This window comes from Malaclemys terrapin, chromosome 6, assembly GCF_027887155.1.
Source record: "Malaclemys terrapin pileata isolate rMalTer1 chromosome 6, rMalTer1.hap1, whole genome shotgun sequence".
Classification (NCBI taxonomy): Eukaryota; Metazoa; Chordata; order Testudines; family Emydidae; genus Malaclemys; species Malaclemys terrapin.
Window position 1 is genome coordinate 63,919,130 of NC_071510.1, and position 26,070 is coordinate 63,945,199.

At 40.6% G+C, this 26,070-nt stretch overlaps 1 protein-coding gene across 7 annotated transcripts in view; it reads right to left on the reverse strand.

Annotated features, from left to right (window-relative positions):
* APC (APC regulator of WNT signaling pathway) overlaps positions 1–26,070 on the reverse strand; it is a 188,100-nt gene that overhangs the window by 80,926 nt on the left and 81,104 nt on the right. For all 7 annotated transcript variants that reach the window (XM_054031530.1, XM_054031529.1, XM_054031524.1 and 4 more), the window contains one exon: positions 17,734–17,842. In XM_054031530.1, coding sequence (XP_053887505.1) covers positions 17,734–17,842 — 109 coding nt within the window. The remainder of the gene's footprint in view (positions 1–17,733; positions 17,843–26,070) is intronic.

Consider the following 26,070-nt stretch of genomic DNA (forward strand, 5'->3'; position numbering starts at 1 on the left):
ATAAGAGAAAAGGAGTTGGAACTCTTATGCATATGCATGAGCCTTAGCAGGCAAATAGTTTTCCTATGGGGGGGGAGGGGAGAAGGAAGGGGGAAAGAGGGAAGAGGGGAAAGGGAGGGAAGCCAGGATGACAACCACAGGAGGAGGAGGAAGATGATGACTGCCACTCCATGGACCCCCAGCAGGACCTGCGAGATGTGAGTAATGCCAGTTATAGGACTCAACACTTTACACTCTCTCTCTCTGTGTTCTATTGTATTCAATGGTTGTGGGATTGTTTATCTGCTTAGTGGATTTGTGATAAATTGCAATGGTTTCTCATGTGCTTATAGGGCAGGGGTGAGCAAAGTTTTTGGCCCAAGGGCATGGAAATTGTATGGCAGGCCATGAATGCTCATGAAATTGGGGGCTGGGGTGAGGGAGGGCTCCGGCTGGAGGTGCAGGCTCTGGGGTGGGGCTGGGGATAAGGGGTTGGGGATGCAGGAGGTTCTCCAGGCTGGGACAGAGGGGTTGGGAGGATGGGAGGGAGATCAAGGCTGGGGTAGGGAGGTGGCAGGGGGGCAGGCTCTGAGCGGCACTTACCTCCAGCAGCTCCCAGAAACAGCAGCATGTGTCCCCCCCTCTGGCTCCTACGCGGAGGTGCAGCAGGCAGCTCTGTGCACTGCCCCATCCGCAGGCGCCACCCCTGCAGCTACCATTGGCTGCGGTTCCCAGTCAATGGGAGCTGCGGGGGCGGCGCTTGGGGCAGAGGCACCGTGCGGAGCCTCGTGTGCCCCTATGCATAGGAGCCAGAGGGGGGGACATGCCACTGCTTCCAGGAGCCATGCGGAGTGGGGCAAGACCCTGACCCTACTCTCTGGCTGAAGCGCCGGAGCGGGGAAAGCACCCGACACTGCTTCCCGGCGGGAGCTTGAGGGCCTGATTAAAATGTCTGGAGAGCTGGATGTGGCCTCTGGGCCGTAGTTTGCCCACTCCTGTTCTAGGGACTCTTCTTCTAATCGTAATGATACCAATATTCCTACTGCATTAGCCCTCAGGTGACTGAACGTTTATTGACCACTGCGCTCTAAAAGATTGATTAATATTGGTTATGGATTAATCAGTTAATCACCAATCCATCAATAAGGCCCATGCAGTATATTCTTTAGGGCATCAAGCAAGTCTAGTTTTAAACATCTCAATGTAGACTTAAAATTACAGATCTTTTGAAAATGGACAAAAAATAAAAGCCTGCAAGAAAATCAATTTAATCATAAAAAGCAACAGAGTGTCCTGTGCACCTTATAGACTAGCAGATGTATTGGAGCATAAGCTTTCGCAACAATCATCATGTACATGCATCTGACGAAGTGGGTATACACCCACGAAAGCTTATGCTCCAATACATGTTAGTCTATAAGGTGCCACAGGACTCCTTGTTGCTTTTTACAGATCCAGACTAACACGGCTACCCCTCTGATAATTTAATCATAGAATCTCAGAACTGCAAGGGACCTCGAAAGTTGAAAGGTCATCTAGTCCAGTCCCCTGCACTTGTGGCAGGACTAAGTATTATCTAGACCATTCCTGACAGATGTTTGTCTAACCTGGTCGTAAAAATCTCCAATGATGGAGATTCCACAACCTCCGTAGGCCATTTATTTCACCGATTGGAAATTTTTCTTAATGTCCAACCTAAACCTCCCTTGCTGCAATTTAAGCCCACTTCTTTTCTTCCTCCTCTTTGTAACAAGATTTTATAGACTTGAAAACTGTTATGTCCCCTCTCAGTCTTCTCTTTTCCAGACTAAACAAACCCAATTTTTTCAATCTTCCCTCAGAGGTCATGTTTTCTAGACCTTTAATCATTTTTGTCGCTCTTCTCTGGACATTCTCCAATTTGTCCACATCCTCCTAAAATGTGGCGCCCAGAACTGGACACAATACTCCAGTTGAGGCCTAATCAGCACAGAGTAGAGCGGAAGAATTACTTCTCATGTCTTGCTTACAACACTCCTGCTAATACATCCCAGAAGGATGTTCGCTTTTTTTGCAACAGCATTACACTGTTCACACATATTTAGCTTGTGGTCCACTATGGCCCCAGATCCCTTTCCGCAGTACTCCTTCCTAGGCAGTCATTTCCCATTTTGTATCTGTGCAACTGATTGTTCCTTCCTAAATGGAGTACTTTGCATTTGTCTTTATTGAATTTCATCCTGTTTACTTCAGACCATTTCTCCAGTTTGTCCAGATCATTTTGAATTTTAATCCCATCCTCCAAAGCACTTAGAATGCCTCCCAGCTTGATATCTTCCACAAACTTTATAAGTGTACTCTGTATGCCATCTAAATCACTGATGAAGATATTGAACATAACCAGACCCAGAACTGATCCCTGCAGGACCCCACTAATTATGCCCTTCCAGCATAATTGTGAACCACTCATAACTACTCTCTGGACCGGTTTTCCAACCAGCTTTGCACCCACCTTGTAGTAGCTCCATCTAGGTTGCATTTACCTAGTTTGTTTATGAGAAGGTCATGTGAGACAGTATCAAAAACTTTACTAAAGTCAAGATATACCATGTCTATCACTTCCCCCCATCCACAAAGCTTGTTATCCTGTCAAAGAAAGCTATCAGGTTGGTTTGACAATTTGTTTTTGACACAACAATCCGTGATGATTCTTACTTATCACCTTATCTTCTGGATGTTTGTAAATTGATTGCTTAATTATTTGCTCCATTATCTTCTTGGGTACAGAAGGTAAGCTGACTGGTCTGTAATTCCCTGGGATGCCCTTATTTCCCTTTTTATAAATTGGCACTATATTTGCCCTTTTCCTGTCTTCTGGAATCTCTCCTGTCTTCCTTGACTTTTCAAAGATAACAACTATTGGCTCAGATATCTCCTCAGTCAGCTCCTTGAGTATGCTAGGATGCATCCTGTAATAAATGAAAGGGGGGGGGGGGAGAGAGAAAGAGGTAGCTCCCTTTTATGAACACCTAGCCAGCCAGTTAGCTATAAAATCCCTCTTGGTGGCTGTTCTCCGTTTGCTTTACCTGTAAAGGGTTACCAAGCCCACAGGTAGAAGAAAAGGAGTGGACACCTGACCAAAAGAGCCAATGGGAAGGCTAGAACTTTTTAAAATGGGAAAAAACATTCCCATTTGTCTGTTGTTCTCCGGAGACACAGAACAGCAATGCTATAAGCAGGAATGCTGTGTAAGGCTTGAACGAGGTATGAAAAATAATCTTACATACCTAGAAAAAAATCAGTGGACAGGGAATGTTTAAATAGACGCGATCAGGTTTATTTCTTTATTTTGGCTTGTGGATCTCCTCTGTGCTAACCCCAGATGCTTTTGTTTTGCTTGTAACCTTCAATCTGAACCCCCAAGAAAGCTATTTTGGGTGCTTAATTTTTGGAATTGCTCCTTTAAAATCTAGCAAAAGCCTAAGTTCCAGATGTATTTTTTTCCCTTTGTTTTTAATAAAATTTACTTTTTAAGAACAGAATTGGATTTTTGATGTCCTATGAGGTTTGTGCATATGTTGCTTAAATTAGCTGGTGGCAACAGCTAATTTCCCTTTTTTTTTTTTTTTTTTCTTCTTTCTCAGCTCTTCCCTGGAGGTGGGTAAAAGGGCTTGAGGGTACCCCACAGGAAGGAATTCCCAAGTGCTCCTTCCTGATTTCAAGAGAGTTTTTTAAATTTGGGTGCTGACAGTGTTTACCAAGCCAAGGTCAAAGAAAAGTTGTAACCTTGGGAGTGTAATACAAGCCTGGAGTGACCCTCCACCTTCTGCACCCGAAGTGCCAGAGTGGGGATTCAGCCTTGACGCATCCCCTTCTACTAGGGAAAATAAATCCTTGAAAAGGGATCATGGAGTATGCAAGGGAAGCTTTGCACATCCAGGATTAGAGTAAATCAGGATACTGAGTGTTGAACTAGGGATAACCTAGAGTCAGCATCAAGGGTCCCAGCCTTTGGTGGATCCCTCTGGGTGGAAGCCTGAAGCATTTAGCATGGTGGAAGATGGAAGCAAACCTTGCTTCTTGATGGGATAACCATCCCACACCACCACATTATGAAGGAGATCCGGGAGAAGTTCTCTGTCCCACAAACTACCTCCAGTGAGTATTTCTGTGGAAAGATATGTCCTAGGCTCTTCATTTTAGCATTTTAATATATAGCTTTTTTAAAATATTGTACTGGACAGAAATTTGGTACACCTCTACCCCGATAGAACGCGGTCCTCGGGAGACAAAAAATCTCACCGTTTTATAGATGAGACTGCGTTACATCGGGGTAGGAAGAAGAACCGATTTTAGCGCTCCCCGCCCCAGCTTCTCTCCCCGCCCCAGGCTTGCCACGCCAATCAACTGTTTGGCCCGGCAAGCCTGGAGGGGGGGAGCGGGAAAGCGGAGCAGCGACAGCATGCTCAGGGGAGGAGGTGGAGATGAGCTGGAGCGGGGAGTGGTTCCTCTGCGCCCCCCTGTTACTTGCTGCAGCCCTCCCTGGGGGCGCCCCACCGCCCCAGCTCACCTCCGCTCCATCTCCTCCCACGAATGTGCCGCAGCTCCGTTCCACCCCTCCCTCCCAGGCTTGCTGCGCCAATCAGCTGTTTTGCGCGGCAAGCCTGGGAGGGAGGAGAAGCGGAGCTGAGCGGTGCGCTCGTGGGAGGAGGCGGAGGCAGAGGTGAGCTGAGGCAGGGGGGCCGCAGCAAGTAAGGGGGGAGGGGGTGCGCAAAGGAACCGCTCCCTGCCCCGGTTAACCTCTGCTCCACCTCCTCCTCCTGGGAGGGGAGGGGGGAGAAGCGGAGCTGTGGTGCACTCGTGGGAGGAGATGGAGCGGAGGTGAGCTGACGCAGGGGGGCCCTGGGGAGGGCTGCAGCAAGTAACGGGGGGGGGGAAGGAGGATGGCACAGAAGAACCGCTTGCGGTAACACGAATTCGGATATAACGAGGTAAAACAGCCCCGTCCCCCGGAGTGCTGCTTTACCGAGTTATATCTGAATTCACGTTATCGGACCGCATTATATCGGGGTACAGGTGTATATGATTTGCCTATTTACACATTATAAAAGACTTAAAAAAAAGCCCTTACTTGCTTGAGATGCATCTCAAAACTTTATATTTGCCAAATTTAAGTTTATATTCCATCTCGTATGTTGCACACACACTTTGGCCTCTATTCAATTCTGTTTCTTCAGTGTATCTCAGATTTATCCTAACTCCAAGATATTGGAACGTGTTGGAATTCTTTACCCTAAGGCATTCATATAGTTTTTACTGATAATTATAGAGCCAAATTTAAAATGTACTTTTCTAACCTTTTAATACAATGTTATCTAATATCTTGTGCCATATATTTTATTTACTTGCCTGTAGGGAAGAAATACTTTTTCCACAGAACAAATTTCACTATACATGAAGCTTCATTAAAAAAAATAATCAAACTACATAAAGGTTTTCAATCATATATGTCAATGTATATCGTTTTAATAGGGCTGTCGATTAATCACAGTTAACTCATGCGATTAACTCAAAAAAACTGATTGTGATTAAAAACTTTAATCGCAGTTTTAATTGCATTGTTAAATAGAATACCAATTTAAATTTATTAATATTTTTGGATGTTTTTCTACATTTTCAAATATATTGATTTCAATTACAACACAAAATACAAAGTGTACATGGCTCCCTTTATATTATTTTTGATTACAAATATTTGCACTAGAAAAATGATAAACTATTTTTCAGTTCACCTCATAAAGTACTTTAGGGCAAACTATCGTGAAAGTGCAACTTACAAATGTAGATTTTTTTGTTACGTAACTGCACTCAAAAACAAAATAATGCAAAACTTTAGAGCCTACAAGTCCACTCAGTCCTACTTCTCGTTCAGCTAATCATTAAGACAAACAAGTATGTTTACATTTACGGAAGACAATGCTGCCCTCTTCCTGTTTACAATGTCACCTGAAAGTGAGAACAGGCGTTCACATGGCACTTTTGTAGCTGGCATTGCAAGGTATTTTAGTGCAGGATATGCTAAACATTTGTATGCCCATTCATGCTTTGGCCACCATTCCAGAGGATATGCTTCCATGCTGATGACAGTTGTTAAAAAAATAAAGCATTAATTAAATTTGTGACCGAACTCTTTGGATAGAATTGTATGTCTCCGGCTCTATTTTACCCACATTCTGCCATATATTTCATGTTATAGTAGTCTCAGATTACTCAGCACATGTTCTTCATTTTAAGAACACTTTTGCTGCAGATTTCACAAAATGCAAAGAAGATAGCAATGTGAGATTTCTAAAGATAGCGATAGGGCTCGACCCAAGGTTTAAGAATCTGAAGTGCCTTCCAAAATCTGAGAGGAACGAGGTGTAGAACATGCTTTCAGAAGTCTTCAAAGAGCAATACTCTGATGTGGAAACTTCAGAACCCGAACCACCAAAAAAGAAAATCAACCTTTTGCTGGTGGCATCTGATGATGAAAATGAACATGCGTCGGTCTGCACTGTTTGGATAGTTATCGAGCAGAACCCATCATCAGCATGGACACGTCCTCTGGAATTGTGGTCAAAGCATGAAGAGGCACATGACTCTTTAGCACATCTGGCAAGTAAAAATCTGGCTACAACAATGCCATGCGAATCCTGTTCTCACTTTCAGGTGACATTGTAAACAAGAAGTGGGCAGCATTATCTCCCACTAATGTAAACAAACTTGTCTGAGCAATTGGCTGAACAAGAAGTAGAACTGAGTGGATTTGTAGGCTCTGAAGTTTTGCATTGTTTTATTTTTGAATGCAGTTTTTTTTTTGTACATAATTCTACATTTGTAAGTTCAACTTTCATGATAAAGAGATTGCATTACAGTACTTGTATTAGGTGAATTGAAAAATACTTTTTCTTTTTCTTACAGTGCAAATATTTGTAATCAAAAATAAATATTAAGTGAGCACTGTACACTTTGTATTCTGTGTTATAACTGAAATCAATATATTTGAATATGTAGAAAACATCCAAAAATATTTATATTAAAAAGATCGCATGAATAATCTTTTTAATCGCTTGACAGCCCTAGTTTTAATGTTATATTTCTTGCATTTATACAATGCTATATTAGGACTGTAATGTCTGTAATATAGTTTAAGAATCTGGAGCAGAGACTAAATCTTCTAAATTTTGTACAATGGCAGGCAATTTGTTGGAGTTCAAGTATATCTGAGTTCCATTAAAAGAGTCCCTCTGTGCCAGGTACTTGCCCCAAAGAGATAATCTGTCTAATGGATAACAATGGAATTTTGACTGCTAGCACCTTCATGAGAGATTTCTTCAACTAATCCACTTAAGTATAGTACACTGTGTACATGATAACTAAAATCATGGGTACTCTGGACAAACATTCCAGATCTCCAATGAACAATGATAAATAAGAAACCAGATCACTCAGTAGGCAACAATATAAGACTGCTAACATCTTTAGTTTAGGCTCTTGAGACAGCAAATGAAAAGATGATTTGAGATCTTAAAGGATGCAGTATAAAAAAGAAGAGAAGGCATGGAGAATCAATTGTACGTTTGGAATATAAGGATTATTTGCTTAAAGTCAAATTAACAAGGGAAGATTCAGAAACAGTAAAACTGGGTGTTCAATTTTGTAATCCTCTGATTTATCTGGCCTCCAACACTGAAAGCAGTGTCTTTTCTTCCAACTAAGCAGAGGGTACTGGAAGACAGTCAAGGAGCAGGGACAGTGATTTTAATGTGCTCTAAACAGAAAGAGCACAATAAGACTTTAAAAGAAAATTATTATAGTGAACAAGTCTTGCATACCAGCACGTGTCAAAGCTGAACCACTGTTCTTCCTCTGCATAGGTTACAGAATGTATCCTGAGCTACGCACACCCTCTCTGGTTGAGGCACTGTTCACTAACTTACTCTCCCTGATCATGTTAGCACTCAGGAGGTAACAACTCAGGATCCTGGTGTGACGTTATTGATATAATCTGGGACCATACAGATCATTATTGCAACCTAGGGCTGTAACTGCCCTGTTTTAAGCGATTTGTCCTGAACAGGCACTCTCAGTTGGGTTCCGCCAGAACCTGCCGACTACGCCACTGTAACGCTGAGGTTCTGGCGGGACCCAACTGAGAGTGCCAATTCAGGACAAATCGCTTAAAAACAGGGCAGTTACAGCCCTAGGCTGGGGTTTTTCCACCTCCAAGGCAAACCAAACCAGCCAGTCAGTGAAGACTTTGGTCTCACCCCACTGGCTAACCACAAGTCACACAAGCAATTCCCTTAGACACTCTAGTTTCCCAGTATCATCACCAGTGCCACTCGTTATGGGGACAAATGGTTATGAAAACCAATGCCCCAATAAAAGAAAAAAGGTTCTCCTGATCCCAAAGGATCAAGCCCCAGACCCAGGTCAATATACAAATTAGATCTTACCCACAAATCACGCTGTAGCCAATCCTTTAGAATCTAAAATCTAAAGGTTAATTCATAAAAGGAAAAAAAGATACAGATGAGAGCTAGAATTGGTTAAATGGAATCAATTACATACAGTAATGACAAAGTCTTAGTTCAGGCTTGTAGCAATGATAGAATAAACTGCAGATTCAAATCAAGTCTCTGGAATATATCCCCAGCTGGGATGGGTCATCAGTCCTTTGGTTCAGAGCTTCAGTTTGTAGCAAAGTCCCTCCAGAGGTAAGAAGCAGGATTGAAGACAAGATGGAGGAGAGGCATCAGCCTTTTATAGTCTTTTCCAGGTGTAAGAACACCTCTTTGTCCTTACTGTGGAAAATTTCAACAAAATGGAGTCTGCAGTCACATGGACAAGTAAGTCCCTGCATACTTTGCTGAGTTACAAGGCGTATTTGCCTTCTCTCAATGGGTCAATTGTATAGCTGATGGTCCTTAATGGGCCACCAAGCAGGCTAGGCAGAGTTAACACCAACTTGTCTGGGATGTCTCCCAAAAGCATAGCATAAGTTTGAAATACAGACAGTACAGAGCCAATACTCATAACTTCAACTACAAAATTGATACACACATATAGACAGCATAATCATAACCAGCAAACCATAACCTTGTCTTAGATGCCTCATTTGACCCACTTTATACAAGATTTGGTGCCACTACAGGACTTTGGTTGCAACAATGATCTATATGGTCCCAGATTATATCAAAACGTCACATCTGGACAGTAGGAGTAAGAGAGTGGTTGGAGGAAGAAGAAAAGGAGTGAGAGATGAATAAGTCTATTTCTAAGAAGTGCTGAGAACTCATTGCCCAATGAAGTTAGTCAAACCATGTCTACTGCTTTTTTTCCATGACTTTAGTAGGAGCTCAGCTTGTTCAGCACTTTGCAGGATCAGGCTGTCTGAATTGGTGGAAAATAGAATTAAAGTACATACATTAAAATGCACAATATATCTTTGTGTCAAAAATCTTACTAAAATAATCCCACATGACATTCTCATAAGGAAACTAGGGAAATGTGTTCTAGATTAAATTACTGTATTGTGGGTACAAAATTGGTTGAATAAACCATACTCAAACAATAGTTATCTATTAGGCAGAGTCATTGTTTACATCAATGCATTTGTAGATAGCTCACTAAACCAGTTTGTATATGAGGGAGGAATTGCAGGTTTCCATTTTCTCAAAATAACTCTTTTGACCACTAACACAGTTACTGCAATTCATTTCTTAATGTTAACTTGTAATACCAACTCATCCAGCACCCCTAAAATATACAAGCTTGGAAAGGAAAGATAGTGACAAACATTTTGAGAGAGCACTAAGTTTTTGAGAAAGAACACATGCATTTTCTGACAGGTATACAGAATACTTGACATGTGGCTGTTTGTGTGTTGCCCATTTAGCCTTAAACAATTGTTCTGGAGTCAAGTGTACCTTTTACATATCTTGTACTGGAAGCATCACAAGGATAAAGAACTTGAAGTATCTTTCACATTAAGCTAGATATCCTCTCAGATTTCTGTTGAGATGGTGAAGATAAGTTCTTTTTCACATTTTTCTTTGAGACTGAGAGTGAGAAGGTACTGCAAAGCATTAAGTCACTTATAAGCAATTCCTACAAAGTGACTTTTGTTTCCTTATTTCCTAATATGTTCTTCTAGAGGTGAGAGAATTGAAACAGACCAATTGTTCCCTATTCTTGCATGAATCCTTGAGCATAGCTGCTGAAAGAAGAACTGTGAAAACAGCAGTAGCTGATATTTGTTACACATATAATTGAAGGAGGTCAGTCTATTATCTTGTATTTTATCTTTAACTTTTGTTAATCCTCTTCTATCCAAATTGCATGGATGGAAAGTGTGAAGTTGGCCTTGATCCTTAGGCATGGGTTTTCCCACAGTGATACAAAGAATAGATTTAGTAAGACTGGATGATGTAATTGTCATAACGTGTTGCAGGATGCCCCATGAAGTTGCAAAGATTAAAATTTTCCTTAAGGGTGTGGGTAGCCTCTCTATGTATATAAAAGAAGAGAGGGAAGCAAATAGCATAGCTAAGCTTTTCTGAATCTCAAACCAAGCTGATGTGTATTTAAAGCCACTGGAAGAGAACCACCTTACAAAAGGACACATTTGGAATTCTAGATAATACAGATATAAATCTGGCAACCCAATGTCTCCAGTTGCCCACATTTTTTAGGGTATTGTGTGACAAATGAGGATGTTTTTTATCCCATATAAATTGCATGATAAGCCCACTTATTCGAGCAAAGAGTGAAGGAGAGACCTTGCAGTTAATCTTTGGCAGATATTCATTTTGACTATTTCTGTTCCCCCAGTAAAGATAGAGGGAGGAGATGCCAGCTCTCTACATCCTTGGAAATTTCTTTTAATATATAGCTCATATTTATATAAACAATTTTGGGAAGATTAGGACAAATCTTAATTCCTAAATAAGTTATTTCCTTGCATATCTGAAATGGAAAATGCTGAAACTGAGAAGAATCTGGTCTTTTGCATATATCCATTGCTTGCGATTTATTCCAGTTAATGTAAAAAACAAAGATCTCTCCAAAGATGTCAACTACACGGGACTGATGAGGAGGGATTCTTCAATAGTACAAAAATGTCATCAAAATATAAACTGATTTTGTGTTCTTCCCTGTTTATAATCACCCCTTCAATGTCTGAGTGCTGAAGTATATATATTGCCAGTGGTTCAAGAAAGCAATTAAAAAAAGAGGTGCAAGAGGGCACAGCCCTGTCACGTCCCTTTTTTTAGCTGAAGTATGGGAGAAATAATTTCATTAGTTTATACTAAAGCGAAGGGAGAGTTGTATAATACACTGACCCAATTCAGGAATATTGGTCCAAATCTGAATTTTTTTTAGGACAGCCATTAGATAAAGCCATTCAATCTTTTCAAATGCCTTCTGCACATCTAGAGACAAGATATGGAGAGAACGTTTGATATCTGAACTTTCTGGATCAAATGATCAATTTTTCTCCTATTATCAGCAGCCAATCTTGCTTTAGTGAAACTACTGTTATTTGAGTGTATAATTGATGGGATGATGGTGTTCAGTCATGTCATTCAGATTTTTGCAATTATTTTGAAATCTGTATTCAATATAGATATGGGGAGGAAGTCACCACAGTTGCAGCCATCTTTTTTGTTCTTTGATATTAAAGTAATTAAAGCAATTCTCATTTCGTGAGACATAGTTCCTTTTTTGGAATGTTTCAATGAAGACCTTTGAAAGAATAGAAGATGCTGATTACAAAATGTTTTGTAGAAATCTGCCAGAAAGCCATCCATCCGAGGAGCCTTGCTGGAATTCATATTTTTTTGTAGCCTGTTCAATCTCTTGTTTTGTGAAAGCTTTGTCCATAAACAACAATTGTTCTGAAGTGGGGTATTAAAAAGTAGGCCTGCAATGAAATGATCAAATTTGTTAGAGTCAAACTGGCTGTCTGATTTATATAAAGCCTGATAGAATTGGTTAAATTGTTTATTTATATCTATTGATTCAAGGATGGCATTCCCGTCTTCTTGTAATAAGGAAGAAATATGATTGTTGGCTAGTTCCATCCTAAGTCTTATGGCAAGTAGCTTACATGCCTTATGTTCCCATTCGTAATATCTTTGTTTGACTCCGAGTGCCAGTTTGACTTGGCTGGATAAGCTTTCATTATACACCTCTACATCGATATAACGCGACCCGATATAACACGGGGGGCGGGGGGGGAGTTGCACACTCTGGTGGATCAAAGCAAGTTCAATATAAAGCGGTTTCACCTATAACGCGGTAAGATTTTTTGGCTCCAGAGGACAGCGTTCTATCGACGTAGAGGTGAATTTATATCTGGTATTGATCAGAGAACATGGGAGGTTTTCATTATTTGGGTCAATCTTGTACACTCTCTGCAACTCACCTATTTCCTTAGGCAGAGAGTCTAGTAAATTGAGTCTCTCTCTCTTCTTTTGGATGGCATACTTTATGCACTCACCCATTACAGTAGCTTTTAGAGTTTCCCAAGAGGCAGTATCTGAGGAACTGCGTACTTATTTTCTTGTACAACATTAGAGATGACTGAATCAACTGTGGAACAAAATTTTGCATCTTTTAGTAGTAGTGCTCAGGTTTCACCTAGAAAATTTCAATGAAGTGTAATCAGCTTCTATGGTAAGTAGGGCTGTCGCACGATTAATCGCACTGTTAAAAAATAATAAAATACCATTAATTTAAATATTTTTGGATGTTTTCTACATTTTCAAATATATTGATTTCAATTACAACACAGAATACAAAGTGTACAGTGCTCAATTTCTATTTATTTTTGAATACAAATATTTGCACTGTAAAAAACAAAAGAAATAGTATATTTCAATTCACCTAATCAAAGTACTGTAGTACAATCTCTATCATGAAAGCTGAACTTACAAATGTCGAATTATGTACAAAAAATAATCGCGTTCAAAAATAAAACAACGTAAAACTTTAGAGCCTACAAGTCTACTCAGTCCTACTTCAGCTAATTGTTCAGACAAACAAGTTTGGTTATATTTGCAGGGGATAATGGTGACAGCTTTTTGTTTAAAATGTCACCTGAAAGTGAGAACAGGCATTCGCATGGCACTGTTGTAACCAGAGTCGCAAGATATTTACATGCCAGATGCACTAAAGATTCATATGTCCCTTCATGCTTCAACCACCATTCCAGGGGACATGCGTCCATGCTGATGACAGGTTCTGCTCAATAACAATCCAAAGCAGAATGGACCGACGCATGTTCATTTTCATCATCTGAGTCAGATGCCACCAGCAGAAGGTTGATTTTTTTTTTTTGGTGGTTCAGGTTCTGTAATTTCCGCATTGCAGTATTACTCTTTAAAGACTTCTGAAAGCATGTTCCACACCTCATCCCTCTCAGATTTTGGACGGCACATCAGATTCTTAAACCTTAGGTTGAGTGCTATAGCTATTTTTAGAAATCTCACATTGGTATCTTCTTTGCATTTTGTCAAATCTGCAGTGACAGTGTTCGTAAATCAAAGAACATGTGCTGGGTCATCATCCAAGACTGCTATAACATGAAATATATGGCAGAATGCAGATGAAACAGAGCAGGGGACATACAATTCTCCCCAAGGAGTTCAGTCACAAATGTAATTAACGCACTATTTTTTAACAAACATCATCAGCATGAAAGCATGTCCTCCGAAATGGTGGCTAAAACATGAAGGGGCATATGAATGTTTGGCATATCTGGCACGTAAATACCTTACAACGCCAGCTACAAAAGTGCCATGCAAACACCTGTTCTCACTTTCAGGTGACATTGTAAATAAGAAGCAGGCAGCAGTATCTCCCGTAAAAGTAAATAAACTTGTTCAGCCAATCACTAAGAAACAAGAAGTAGGACAGAGTGGACTTGTAGTCTCTAAAGTTTTACATTGTTTTGTTTTTGAATGCAGTTATGTAACAAAAAAAATCTACCTCTGTAAGTTACACTTTTACAATAGAGATTGCACTACCGTACTTGTATGAGGGGAACTGAAAAATACTATTTCTTTTGTTTATAATTTTTACAGTGCAAATATTTGTAATCAAAAATACTATAAAGTGAGCACTGTATACTTTGTATTCTGTGTTGTAATAGAAATCAATATATTTGAAAATGTAGAAAAACATCAAAAAATATTTAATAAATTTCAATTGGTATTCTATTGTTTAACAGTGCGATTAATCATGATTAATTTTTATTATTACAGTTACTTTTTTTGAGTTAATTGCGATTAATCGACAGCCCTAATGGTAAGTATAATTGGAGCATGATATGAAATTAATATATTATCAATAGTTGCTTCTAGCCATGCCAGAATCAGTTCTGAGTACACAAGAAAAAAGTCAGTTCTGGAGTAAGATGAATGTACTATGGAGAAATATGTATAGTCCTGCTCCTTGGAGTGTCTCAGTTTCAATAATATATTTTAAATCAATTTTATTAATTAATAATGAGGGTTGGCCTATTGTGCTTTGTAAATTGGATTTGTCCAGATGTCTATCTAGCATAGTATTCCAATTGCTTCCCAGCATTACAGGACAGTCTTTTCTATTAGAAAGAATGTCTGCAGTGTCCTTGAAAAATTCAGAATTACCGCCACTTAGATTGTAAATGCTTCCTAGAATTAGCTTTTTGAAATTGATACAGCCTTCAAGAAGAATGCACCTTCCTTCAGGCTCAGACCAAGTCTTTATACATTGAAAAGTTATACTTTTATGCATTAAGATGGATGTGCCTCTGCTCTTAGAATTCAATGATGAATGATATTCAGCATCTGCCTACATCTTCTTGATTCTAGTGGCATCTATTTCTACTAGATGAGTTCCTGCAATAAAGCTACCTCGCACTTTTTTGATCTTGCACTATATGAGAATTTTAATTCTCTAACGGAAATGCTTGGAAGAAATATGAGGATTCTGGTCAGACATGAAGCTATTGCATACTTTTGCAATTTAGTATATATTAGTCCCTGATACTCATAGGTTATGTTCTTGTTTATTTATCTATTTAGTCACTTAAATAATTAATCTCCTGTATGACCTGTATGGGTTCTGGGCTTTTTGTTCATTTTCATTTTTGTTTTTTTCCAGGTTTTGTAAATAATGAATGCTGAATTTTGTTATTTATCGCTATTTCCATCTTGTGTATGTGTTTATATTTTATCTAAAAACAATAAAAATAAAAGTTTAGAAGAGTAGTTATCAATGGTACACTGTCAAACTGAGAGGACACATCTAGTGAGGTCGTAGAGGGGTCTGTTCTGGGTCTGGTACTATTCAAAACTTTCATTAATGACTTGGCTAATGGAGTGAAAAGTCTGTGTTTAAAATATATGCATGATACCAAGAGACAGGTTGCAAGCACTTTGGAGGACAGTATTAGAATTCAAGACAACCTTGAAAAATTGGCCTGAAATCAACAAGATGAAGATCAATAAAGGGCAAAATGCTACACTTAGGAAGGAAAACTCAAATGCACAAACACAAAATAGGGAATAACTGGCTACGCCAGTGGTCGCCAAACTATTTCTGTTGTGCCCCTCCTTACCCATAATGGAACCTCTCTGTGCCACCCAAAAATTAACTGCGGTTGGGAGCTGGTGCCAGTGTGGAGCTGGGAGCAGAGTGGGGCTGGTGGTGCTCCTTCCCCTCCCCCCATGGGGGCTGGCCCAGCCACACCCCCTTGAAGATTCCTCTGTGCCCCCCTACAGAGGTGTGCCCCACTGTTTGGGGACCACTAGGCTATGCAGTAGTATTGCTGAAAAGGATCTGGGCATTGTTGTGGATCACAAATTGAATATGAGTCAATATGTGATGAAGCTGCAAAAAAGACTAATATTCTAGTGCAGGGGTGGGCAAACTTCGGCCCGTGGGCCGGATCCAGCCCATCAGGGCTTTGGATCTGGCCCACAGGATTGCCACCTCTATGGCGCCGCAGGCCCCATGCTGCTCCCGGAAGTGGCCAGCACCATGTCCCTGCGGCCCCTGGGGGAGGGAGGGCAGAGGGCCCTCACCTGCAGGCACCGTCCCCCCGCAGCTCCCTTTGGCCGGGAACGGGAAACCGTGACCAACGGGAGCTTCAGGGGAGGTACCCGCAGGCGAGGGCAGCGCTTGGAGCCCTCTGTCCCACCCACCTCCCTGGGGCTGCAGGGATGTGGTCCCAGCCACTTCTGGGAGTGGCGCGGGGCTGGGGCCAGGGCCAGCAGGGAGCCTGTCTTAGCCCCGCTGCGCGCCGCTGCCACCCTGGAGCCACTCCAGGTAAGCAGCGCCGGGCTGGAGTCCACACCCTGAACCCCTCCTGCACCCCAACTCCCTGCCCTGAGCCCCCTGTTGCACCTCGCACCCCTCCTGCACTCCAACCCCCTGCCCTGAGCCCCCTGCTGCACCTCGCACCCCTCCTGCACCCCAACCCCCTACCCTGAGCCCCATGCTGCACACTGCACCCCTCCTGCATCCCAACCCTCTGCCCTGAGCCCCCGCTGCACTCCTCCCTCATCCCTGCCCTGAGCCCCCTCCCGCACTCCACACCCCAATCTCCTTCCCTGAGCCCCCTCCTACACCCCGCACCCCTCCTCTGCCCCAACCCCTTGCCCTGAGCCCCTTCCTGCACACCGCACTCCCTCCAACACCCCGCACTCCCTCCTGCACCCCAACCCCCTGCCCCAGCTCTACATTCATGGCCCTGCATGCCATTTCCCCACCCAGATGTGGCCCTCAGCCCAAAAAGTTTGCCCACCCCTGTTCTAGGGTGTATCAACAGGAGTGTTGAATGCAAGACCAGGGTAGTTATCTCCCATATCTACTCAGCCCGAGTGAAGCCTCAGCTGCAATACTATCTCCATTTCTGGGTTCCATACTTTAAGAAAGATGTGGATAAATTGGAGAAAGTCCAGAGGAGAGCTATAGAAATGATAAAATGTTTAGAAAACCTGATCTATGAAGAAAGAGTAAAAAAAACTTGGTATGTTTAACATTAAGAAAAGAGGAGTGAGGGGGGACAATTGGCATAATATGAGATGTGTGTCTTTACCATTACATATTTACTGTTAGAACTGTTTCAGAAAACTTTATTAATACAATACATGTTTCCTGCTAAAGTCCTCAGCCTTAATTATTCATAGTAAAAAAGTCAGTGTTGCTGTAGTATTTTTTCATTCCCATTTATGGTGCTCCAGGTGACAAAGTGAAGGCCCAGACTGTCAGCTGCATCTGCAAAATCTATACCCATATTTCACTCATTTTGCCAGTAACATTGTCCTGAATTAAGAGCTCCTATTGAAGTTGTATCTTTGGCTAACATAATACTGCTTCTCAAAGTTAAAGAAAATTATGAAGCTGCTAGAAATTAAGGACTTTGATGTAAAATGTCAAAAGAGTAAAAATAGCATATTTTAATTAACCCTGCATGAGATTTTACCATGTTCCCCCTCTATGAGGGGGACTTCTTGCGTGGATTTTTCCTTGTAAAATGACACCTGAAAACAGGCAATTGCTGGTACTGGTGCAATTATATTATTTAGACAGAATATTTGTTTTTTATTTGGAGCATAGGAAACATTCTTCTAAAAAAATCATAATTGTAACTAGTTTATAAAATATACAGAACATCAAAATGCACATCACAGCACCAGTTACATGAGAAAACACGCTGCTATTGTAGATACTTACATTCTCAGTAAGAGGGAGACTATCTATCCTCTTAGTCAGGTTCTGAAGCTGAGCATAATACCAGTCCTTTTCTTTCTCTTCCTTTTCAAGCTCAGCCAGCAATAGAGATCTATTAAAAAAAACAAAACCAGGAAGTGTCCCATCAGTAAGTCTCCATTAACAATTATAAATAAGGCTGCGAGTTTGTCAGATTCTGTGACTTTCCGTGACCTCTGTGACTCCTGGCCGGAGGGGCAGCTCAGGGGTGTGGCGGGCTCTGGGAAATTCTTGCCTTAGGGGGCTCCCCAGAAGTGGTGACATCCCCCTCGCTCAGCTCCTAGGTGGAAGCATGGCCAGGCAGCTCTGTGCACTCCCTCCGCCTGCAGGCACCGCCCCTGCCACTCCCATTGGCCATGGTTCCCAGCAATGGGAACTGCAAAGCCAGTGCTCTCGGCAAGCACAGAGCTGCCTGGCTACGCCTCCGCGCAGGAGCTGAGCAAGGGGGATGTCCCCGCTTCCCAGGAAGCATGGTGTAAGTAGGGAGCCTGCCAGTCCCGCCAAACTCCCTGCTCCCAGCACCGGCAGGGGTCCTGGGCCACCCTCCCTCCCCCAGAGTCCCTGAGGCATCCCCGGGCCAAGCACCCATGGCACCCACGGGCCAGCCCCCACAAGATTTAGTCAGGGGTATATAGTAGAAGTCATGACCAGGTTACAGGCCGTAAATTTTTGTTTACTGCCCGTGACCTGTCCATGACTTTTACTAAAAATATCCGTGACTAAAACATATCCTTAATTATAAGTATGGCAGCAAATACACAGTAAACACTGATGTATACATAAAGTGTCAAATTGAAAAGATGGGACTCTGTGATGAAGGAACCGAACAAGAAGTTCAGAGATCTATGTTATGTTCTTCTGTTCCTGGCTCTGCTGTCAACCTGCCGTGTGACTTTCGGCAAATCATTGGAAATGCTCTGTGCCTTAGTTCCACTGTGAAATGAAAGTATAATACCTCTCTTTTGTTGTAAAAGCACTGTGAAATCCACAAATGAGAAGCATTATATGAAAGCTAAGTATTATTAGATCTGTCTAATTTACATCCTGTGCAATCCATTTGACACCATTTTATTTTCTCTTTTTGGTGGTATACTTCTCCTAATGTAGCAAACTAATTACCTTTTTAAAAAATAAGATACTAGCACTACAGAAAAATCTATATACTTCAATCCTCCATTTTAGCAAAGTCCCAAAAATATTTGCTGTCTTTGTACTATCCTGTTGTCTCCTCCCTCCCATTCCAAATGATGGATTCAAAACAAAAGAAATTGATTAAATGGTGATTACAGACCATTTATTTTACATTAATAAGTATTTATAACAAGTTAATAAATTATCAAAATTTACAAGCAAGTTACAGACATGAGTAGTACGTGTTATAGATGGTTATAAGCACAATCTATAAAATTGACGACCCATTTAAGTTCTCTTTATTATTCTTTTTATGAAATATAATTTTATTCCAATATAAAGTGTGACTATATTTTCTTTACTGCAATTCCCTATAGTTATTATATGGTATAGACAAAAACATCATAATTTCAAGGTCCTGATCCTGCAACTAGATCCATACAGGTAGACCCCACTTCCATACAAACCTCCACTGAGATCAGTCTCTTCTAAAAATACTAGTTTCTTCTAAAAGTCTCTCCTGTTAGTACTTTTCCCCTCTGAAATGCTCAAATTGCTCTTTGACCAACATTAGACAAAAGGAAAAAGATAATTGTAGGTCCAAGTAAATCTGTCTAATAGACATTTCAGATGAATCCTTGCTCCAATAAGTAGGGTTTTCTCAATCTAAGTTCCTATAAATGTATTGTTAACTTTATCCCAATAGTAATGGATACAATCTTCCTTAAGATAGCAACTATTCAGAATTCACTACCAAACATTTCAGTATATCTATACAATGGGACAAAAAACTCTCTGGGTGATTTATTTTTAAGCATTAAGTGAATATAGCATTCATAAAAAGATACTGAACTGAAAAGTCTGAGAACTGAAGTCAGCTATTTAGTAATAGGATAGGACATTAACATATAAAATTGCCTCTTATTATTTTCCTTTCCCTAGCCTCTGTCTCTCTCTCTCTGTCCTTAGATTGTGACCTCCCTGGACAGGACCCATGTCCCTTCTTGAATCCTTGTCAAGCACAGAGAACAGTGCGCACACTACCATAAACAAATATTTTTAAACAGAACAGATAGCAGTAGTACAAGCTCCTTCTACTACCCTACCAATGTTTCCATGCTGACCTGGACCTGATTGAGCTTCCAAGCCTAAGGACTAATTTAGAACAGTGTTCAACCTATGTTTTAAAATAGGTATTCAGCACTCTGGCAAACTGTTTAAAACCTGCTTTGCTGACAAACTCAATATTAATTACAGAAAGCACCTTAATCACAAGTTACCTTAACTGGACTCAGAATGGCAGCTTTGCGATGGGATCTAGATCACATTATTAATTCCCTAAGCTATCCCCTGAGGTTGTTTTCTAATTCATGGATACTTTGGTGGAACTGAGAACAATACCTACTATGGAAATGACAAGCTTTAAAATATCTGAGAAAACAACAGTAGCCTTGTTATTTTGGATCTTTTTTAATGGCCTATATAAAAAGGATTATCTGGAATTCCCAAATCTAGCAGAAAGACATCCACAAAAAATGAATTGTAATCTTAATGACAGCCACATTAGTCTTAAAATAGATTAACGTGCAGCACACTATTCTGCTAACTTCTCATTCACCTAACTGATTTCCCCTCATTTTAGACCCAAAAGACTGGGGTACTGAATATATTTAAACATAAACCTGATGAAATCTCTTTCCATATCAGACTGTTGTAGTTTCAGTTAGGCTGAACCAGAACTGCTCACACAATTACACAATAATATGAAGAGAGACATATTTAGACAGACAGATTTTACACTTGTACTAGTGAGGAAAAGACAGAAGAGGGTACTTATTCTAGTGTTGCATGAAGGAATAGAGGTGACAGTTGTGAACTGAGATCTACAAAGGTGCAATTAATTCTGTCTTTAAAATAATTTTTTTTTTGCAAGAACATTTTCTGCAAGTGGGGGGAAGTGGTAGACGTGGTATATCTTGACTTTAGTAAAGCTTTTGATACTGTCTCGCATGACCCTCTCATAAACAAACTAGGTAAATGCAACCTAGATGGAACTATTATAAGGTGGGTGCAAACCTGGTTGGAAAACCTTTCCCAGAGAGTAGCTATCACTGGTTCACAGTCATACTGGAAGGGCATAACGAGTGGGGATCAGTTCTGGGTCCAATTCTATTCAATATTTTCATCAATGATTTAGATAACGGCATACAGAGTACACTTATAAATTTTGCGAATGATACCAAGCTGGGAGGGGTTGCAAGTGCTTTGGAGGATAAGATTGAAATTTAAAATGATCTGGACAAACTGGAGAAATGGTCTGAAGCAAATCGGATGAAATTCAATAAGGACAAATGCAAAGTACTCCATTTAGGAAGGAACAATCAGTTGTACACATACAAAATGGGAAATGACTGCTTAGGAAGGAGTACTGCGGAAAGGGATCTGGGGATCATAGTAGACCACAAGCTAGATACGAGTCAACAGTGTGACGCTGCTGCAAAAAAAGTGAACAGCCTTCTGAGATGTATTAGCAGGAGTGTTGTAAGCAAGACACAAGAAGTAATTCTTCTGCTCTACTCCATGCTCATTAGGCCTCATCTGGAGTATTATGTCCAGTTCTGGGCAAAACATTTCAGGAAGAATGTGGACAAATCGGAGAGAGTCCAGAGAAGAGCAACAAAAATGACTAAAGGTCTAGAAAACATGACTTATGAGGGAAGATAGAAAAAAAATGGGCTTGTTTAGTCTGGAAAAGAGAAGACAGAGGGGACATGATAACAGTTTCCAAGTCTGTAAAATGTTGTTACAAAGAGGAGGAAGAAAAGAAATGGGCTTAAAATTGCAGCAAGGGAGGTTTAGGTTGGACATTAGGAAAAATTTCCTGTCAAGGTGATTAAGCACTGGAATAAATTGTCTAGGGAAGTTGTGGAGACTATCACTGGAGATTTTTAAGAGCAGGTTAGACAAACACCTGTCATGAATGGCCTAGGTAATACTTAATCCTGCCACGAGTGCAGGGGACTGGACTAGATGACCTCTCGAGATTCCTTCCAGTTCTATGATTCGATTATTTGAAATGTGAGGCTTTGGACATCACAAAATATTAATCCCTAGAAATGCTTCTATTGACATGAAAAACTTTGAGCCTCTGAAATTAAATTCTTTTCAATATTTTATTGATGTCAATGTAAAAAAACAGAACTAGTATATCTGAAAAAAATATTGCAGTAGTAATATACTACTTTAAAAGCTGCATGGAGATTTAACTTAAAGGAAGTGGAGGAAAACAGTCATATGAAACATAAAATATGTGCCAGATACCTATTCAAATATAGGAGGTACAAAAATACAAAATAAAAAATCCTTTTAATCTATAATTCATCTGGCCATTTTGAGAAGTTCATTAAACTCACTTCCAAGCCTTCACCTCTACTTCTTTCTTTATTAACAATGTAATGCTCACAAAAAGTGCCAGATTAAACAGCCCTGGAGACTGGAATCTGTTTATTCACAGTATCAGAGGGGTAGCCATGTTAGTCTGGAACTGTAAAAAGCAACAGTTCTGTGGCACCTTAAAGACTAACAGATGTATTGGAGCATAAGCTTTTGTGGGTGAATACCCACTTCATTTACATGCATCTGACGAAGTGGGTATTCACCCACGAAAGCTTATGCTCCAATACATCTGTTAGTCTATAAGGTGCCACAGGACTCTTTGTTGCCGTTTATTCACAGAACAGGTATATCATCAATCCACACAGCACTCTGCTAGCATGCCTCAACACTAGAGGGACCACCTCTAAGAACACAACAATGAGTTCGTATCCATGCTTATTCAATCCTAGGACTGTCTGCTGAAACTGCTAGCAGGGTATCAATTAGTTTCATGTATGATTATAGTTTGTATGATGTGTAACCTGTCTGTCAGAAACTGGACTGAACACTAGCCTACCTACTGTAGGCCACAGAGCAGCCAGCAGACAGTAATAACTTCCAGTCATAAGCAATCTTAGCTGGATTGGAACCAATTTACTAGAGGTGAAAGACTCTGTATCCCAATACAAATCTCGTAAGACATTGTCTCCTACTTTTTAAGGATCTGTTTTTTTTACCCTAACTCGATACCTACTACAACTGCTGAACTGTCAGTATAGATGAGGATAGAGTGAAGAAGAAGATGAGTTTTGAACAAAAGCAGAGCTCTCAAACTCATCTTAAGCTCAAAGCCATTGTTGCAATTTGTTTTCCACTCAGGTTCACAGTCTCTACACTTATTGAGAATAAGAGGTTTCTCCTAATTCTACTGTTGGCATCTGTTGTGATCACCATGTAATGGGGACCTTTGCAGAGGAAATCCCCAAAAAGAATTGGTGGGGTTTTCTCACTAACTCAAGAAACCCTTTTTGTCTATCATGATCCTGTTCCCAAAGTCGCAGTCCTCAAGACTCCATTGAGAAAGCAAGAATAATGTCAGAGGTTAAGAATGTCACCAGACACTTGATACCAGCTCTGTTATGGGTGACATGATTTTCAAAGGTTTCATAACCTCTGGATTGAAACAAGTAGCTACCCAGAATTTATCACGTCCACCGTCTTGAATCTGGTTCTTTACTGGGATCACAGTGACCTTACCTGTATTAAAAAGAGCCCACAATGTACCAGTAGTTGAGATGGGCCCAGGGTTATCTTCTTTTTGTTGATGACAAAGTCCAGTGCCTGAGGAAAGAGGACTTCAGTTCCAAAACCTGGAGAGCACCTTGTGTTGTTGCTGCCCTGATCAATCAAGTGTGGAGGCAGATGTGTATCTTTCTATACCCGAGAGAAACTGCTATCTTGAAAATACTCTGAGGGTAGAGAGAACTACCTGAAAGCGTTTCCTACTTTGAAATGAAACCACCTATAGAGCCCTGCATCAATAAAAAATGTGTATTCACATCCGATCAGCTAACATGGTCCACAATTATCCACAGATTTGCAGGGCTCTAACAATCTATCATTTTAGAATATAGAAATAAGCATCTTTAATACTGGTAGATGCAAGGAAATCTCCTGGCTCAACTGCTGCACTTAGGTCTCAAAGGGCCTCGATCTTTAATTTCTTATATGTTATCTAGCCAAATTAGATTAAACTCTACAGGAGTTGTCTCCAGGTAATCAGGAGCAATAAATAGGAAAGAATATATACTGAATTTCTAATGATCTGGAAACAGAAATACCCCAGATTAGTTGTATGTTGCTGATGGCTGTAACTGCTGCCCCTCCCTTTCTTGGGATTCAAGGGGAATTAACAAAGTCAGCTCTTGACTGGGTTTAATTCTATGTACCCTGATGTGATGTAACAGGTTTTTGTGTTTCACAGTTCTTGAAAAAGCAGTGAAGTCTATTCCCTAAAGAAACCAAATATATGGCTCTCGTCTCTGGTGTCTAAAAGACTCTTTGTTAGCCCTGACAGAGCCTGACATCCTGATTCAGCCCATTGGATCTGGCTGGAGAAGCCTCTGGATCTGAACCTGAATATGGACTTCAACAATGGACAAATCATGGGCTATTCCTCAAAGAGGAGTAAGATTACTTGTTATCTGGCAGAAATGCCTCGTTTTCCATTCCAGCAAGACAGATGGTAACCCAGCTCCTGATGTCCCACCAGGGAGCCCTGTGGTAGCACAAGCTGAAAAGAAAAATACTGTGGCTGAGGAGTGGCTGCATGAGCTGGGCAAGGCAGATATCTTAGTGACAGCTCCTCCAAAGCTGTAGGGTAAAGAAAGCAATGACTGATAAACCTTTGAGCATGTTTCTTCCTTTTATCATACCTCATTCACTCAGTCTTACAGAAGAGGGATAGGCTTCAACAAGCGGCAATCAGTAACAATCCTGATTTCCATTGCAGAGGGCTTTGGCCAGGGCTGTATTAGCTAATTCTGGTCTTTGTATGACAGAGAAGTTAGCTTAGAACCCTCTACATGTCCCTCATGGATAAAACGTCTGTGTATGCTCTTAGAAAGTATTATCTTGGAAGAGCCCTGGCCACAGGGCACACAGGAGGCAGCTAGCAGCAGGAGAAGCAAACATTTAAATTTCTTTTCCTTAAGAAAAAGCATTTTGAGGCTCCAAGCAAGTTCGGGGCCCCACTATGCTAGGTACTGTACGAACTGGAGAAACACAAAGAAAACATGGTCTCTGCCACAAGGGACTGCAAATTAATTCTTTCATATCTTTATTGATTTAAGTAGACATTGATCAATAAACTTCTCTATAAGAATGAAGAAATTTCATTTTGTAATTACTTATGTCTTTTGTCAGTCCCTCTCAGATAATTTCAAGAACATTTCTATAAAATGCCATGTTTTGACTGCATAATCATTTAGGAAATCCAGATTGTTTAATTGTCTTCAATGACTGATGTGACTTCAGTAATAAACTTAAAAAACCCAACTAAGCAAAAAATTAATAAATAAATAAAAACACCACTGTCTTTTAGTTAAGAAATAATCTAATTTGCCTGACATCTCACGAAATCAATTAGATTAGACCTTCATTAAAGGGAAACTTCCGTTTTCTACCCTAATTATACAGCAGTACAATTTTTTTCATTAGAGAACATTGGAACATGTACATTCACTATGACTGCATAAAGAAACAATACTATTTTCCGAGAAACACCAGCTATATCATCCTAATGTGCAATATAACAAGTGGATCTTATGGTAAACTTCCAATTTCAAATAATCTGTTAAACACATGTCAGTCTTGTACTTTTACAAAAGTCTTTCATAGCTAGGTCTCCAGAAAAAAGATTTTCAAAATTGATATTAGAGAATTCTAAACCACCAAAATCCATTCACAGAACATAAAAATGAACATAAATGATTGCTGTTCTTCTATAAGATGCAGGATATTTAGCAGGAGGAGTGAGACATTTTGGTGGCAGTACAATCTGCTTTGTCAGGTGGAAGCAGAAAGGGACAGAATCATAGAACTGGAATGGACTTCGAGAGGTCATCTAGTACAGTCCCCTGCACTTGTGGCAGGACTAAGTATTATCTAGACCAGGGGTCAGGAACCTTTGAGAAATGGTGTGCCAAGTCTTCATTAATTTAAGGTTTTGCGTGCCAGTAAAAGGTTTTGTGTGCCAGACCGGCAGACCTGGTTCTGTCCATACAGGCTGGCAGC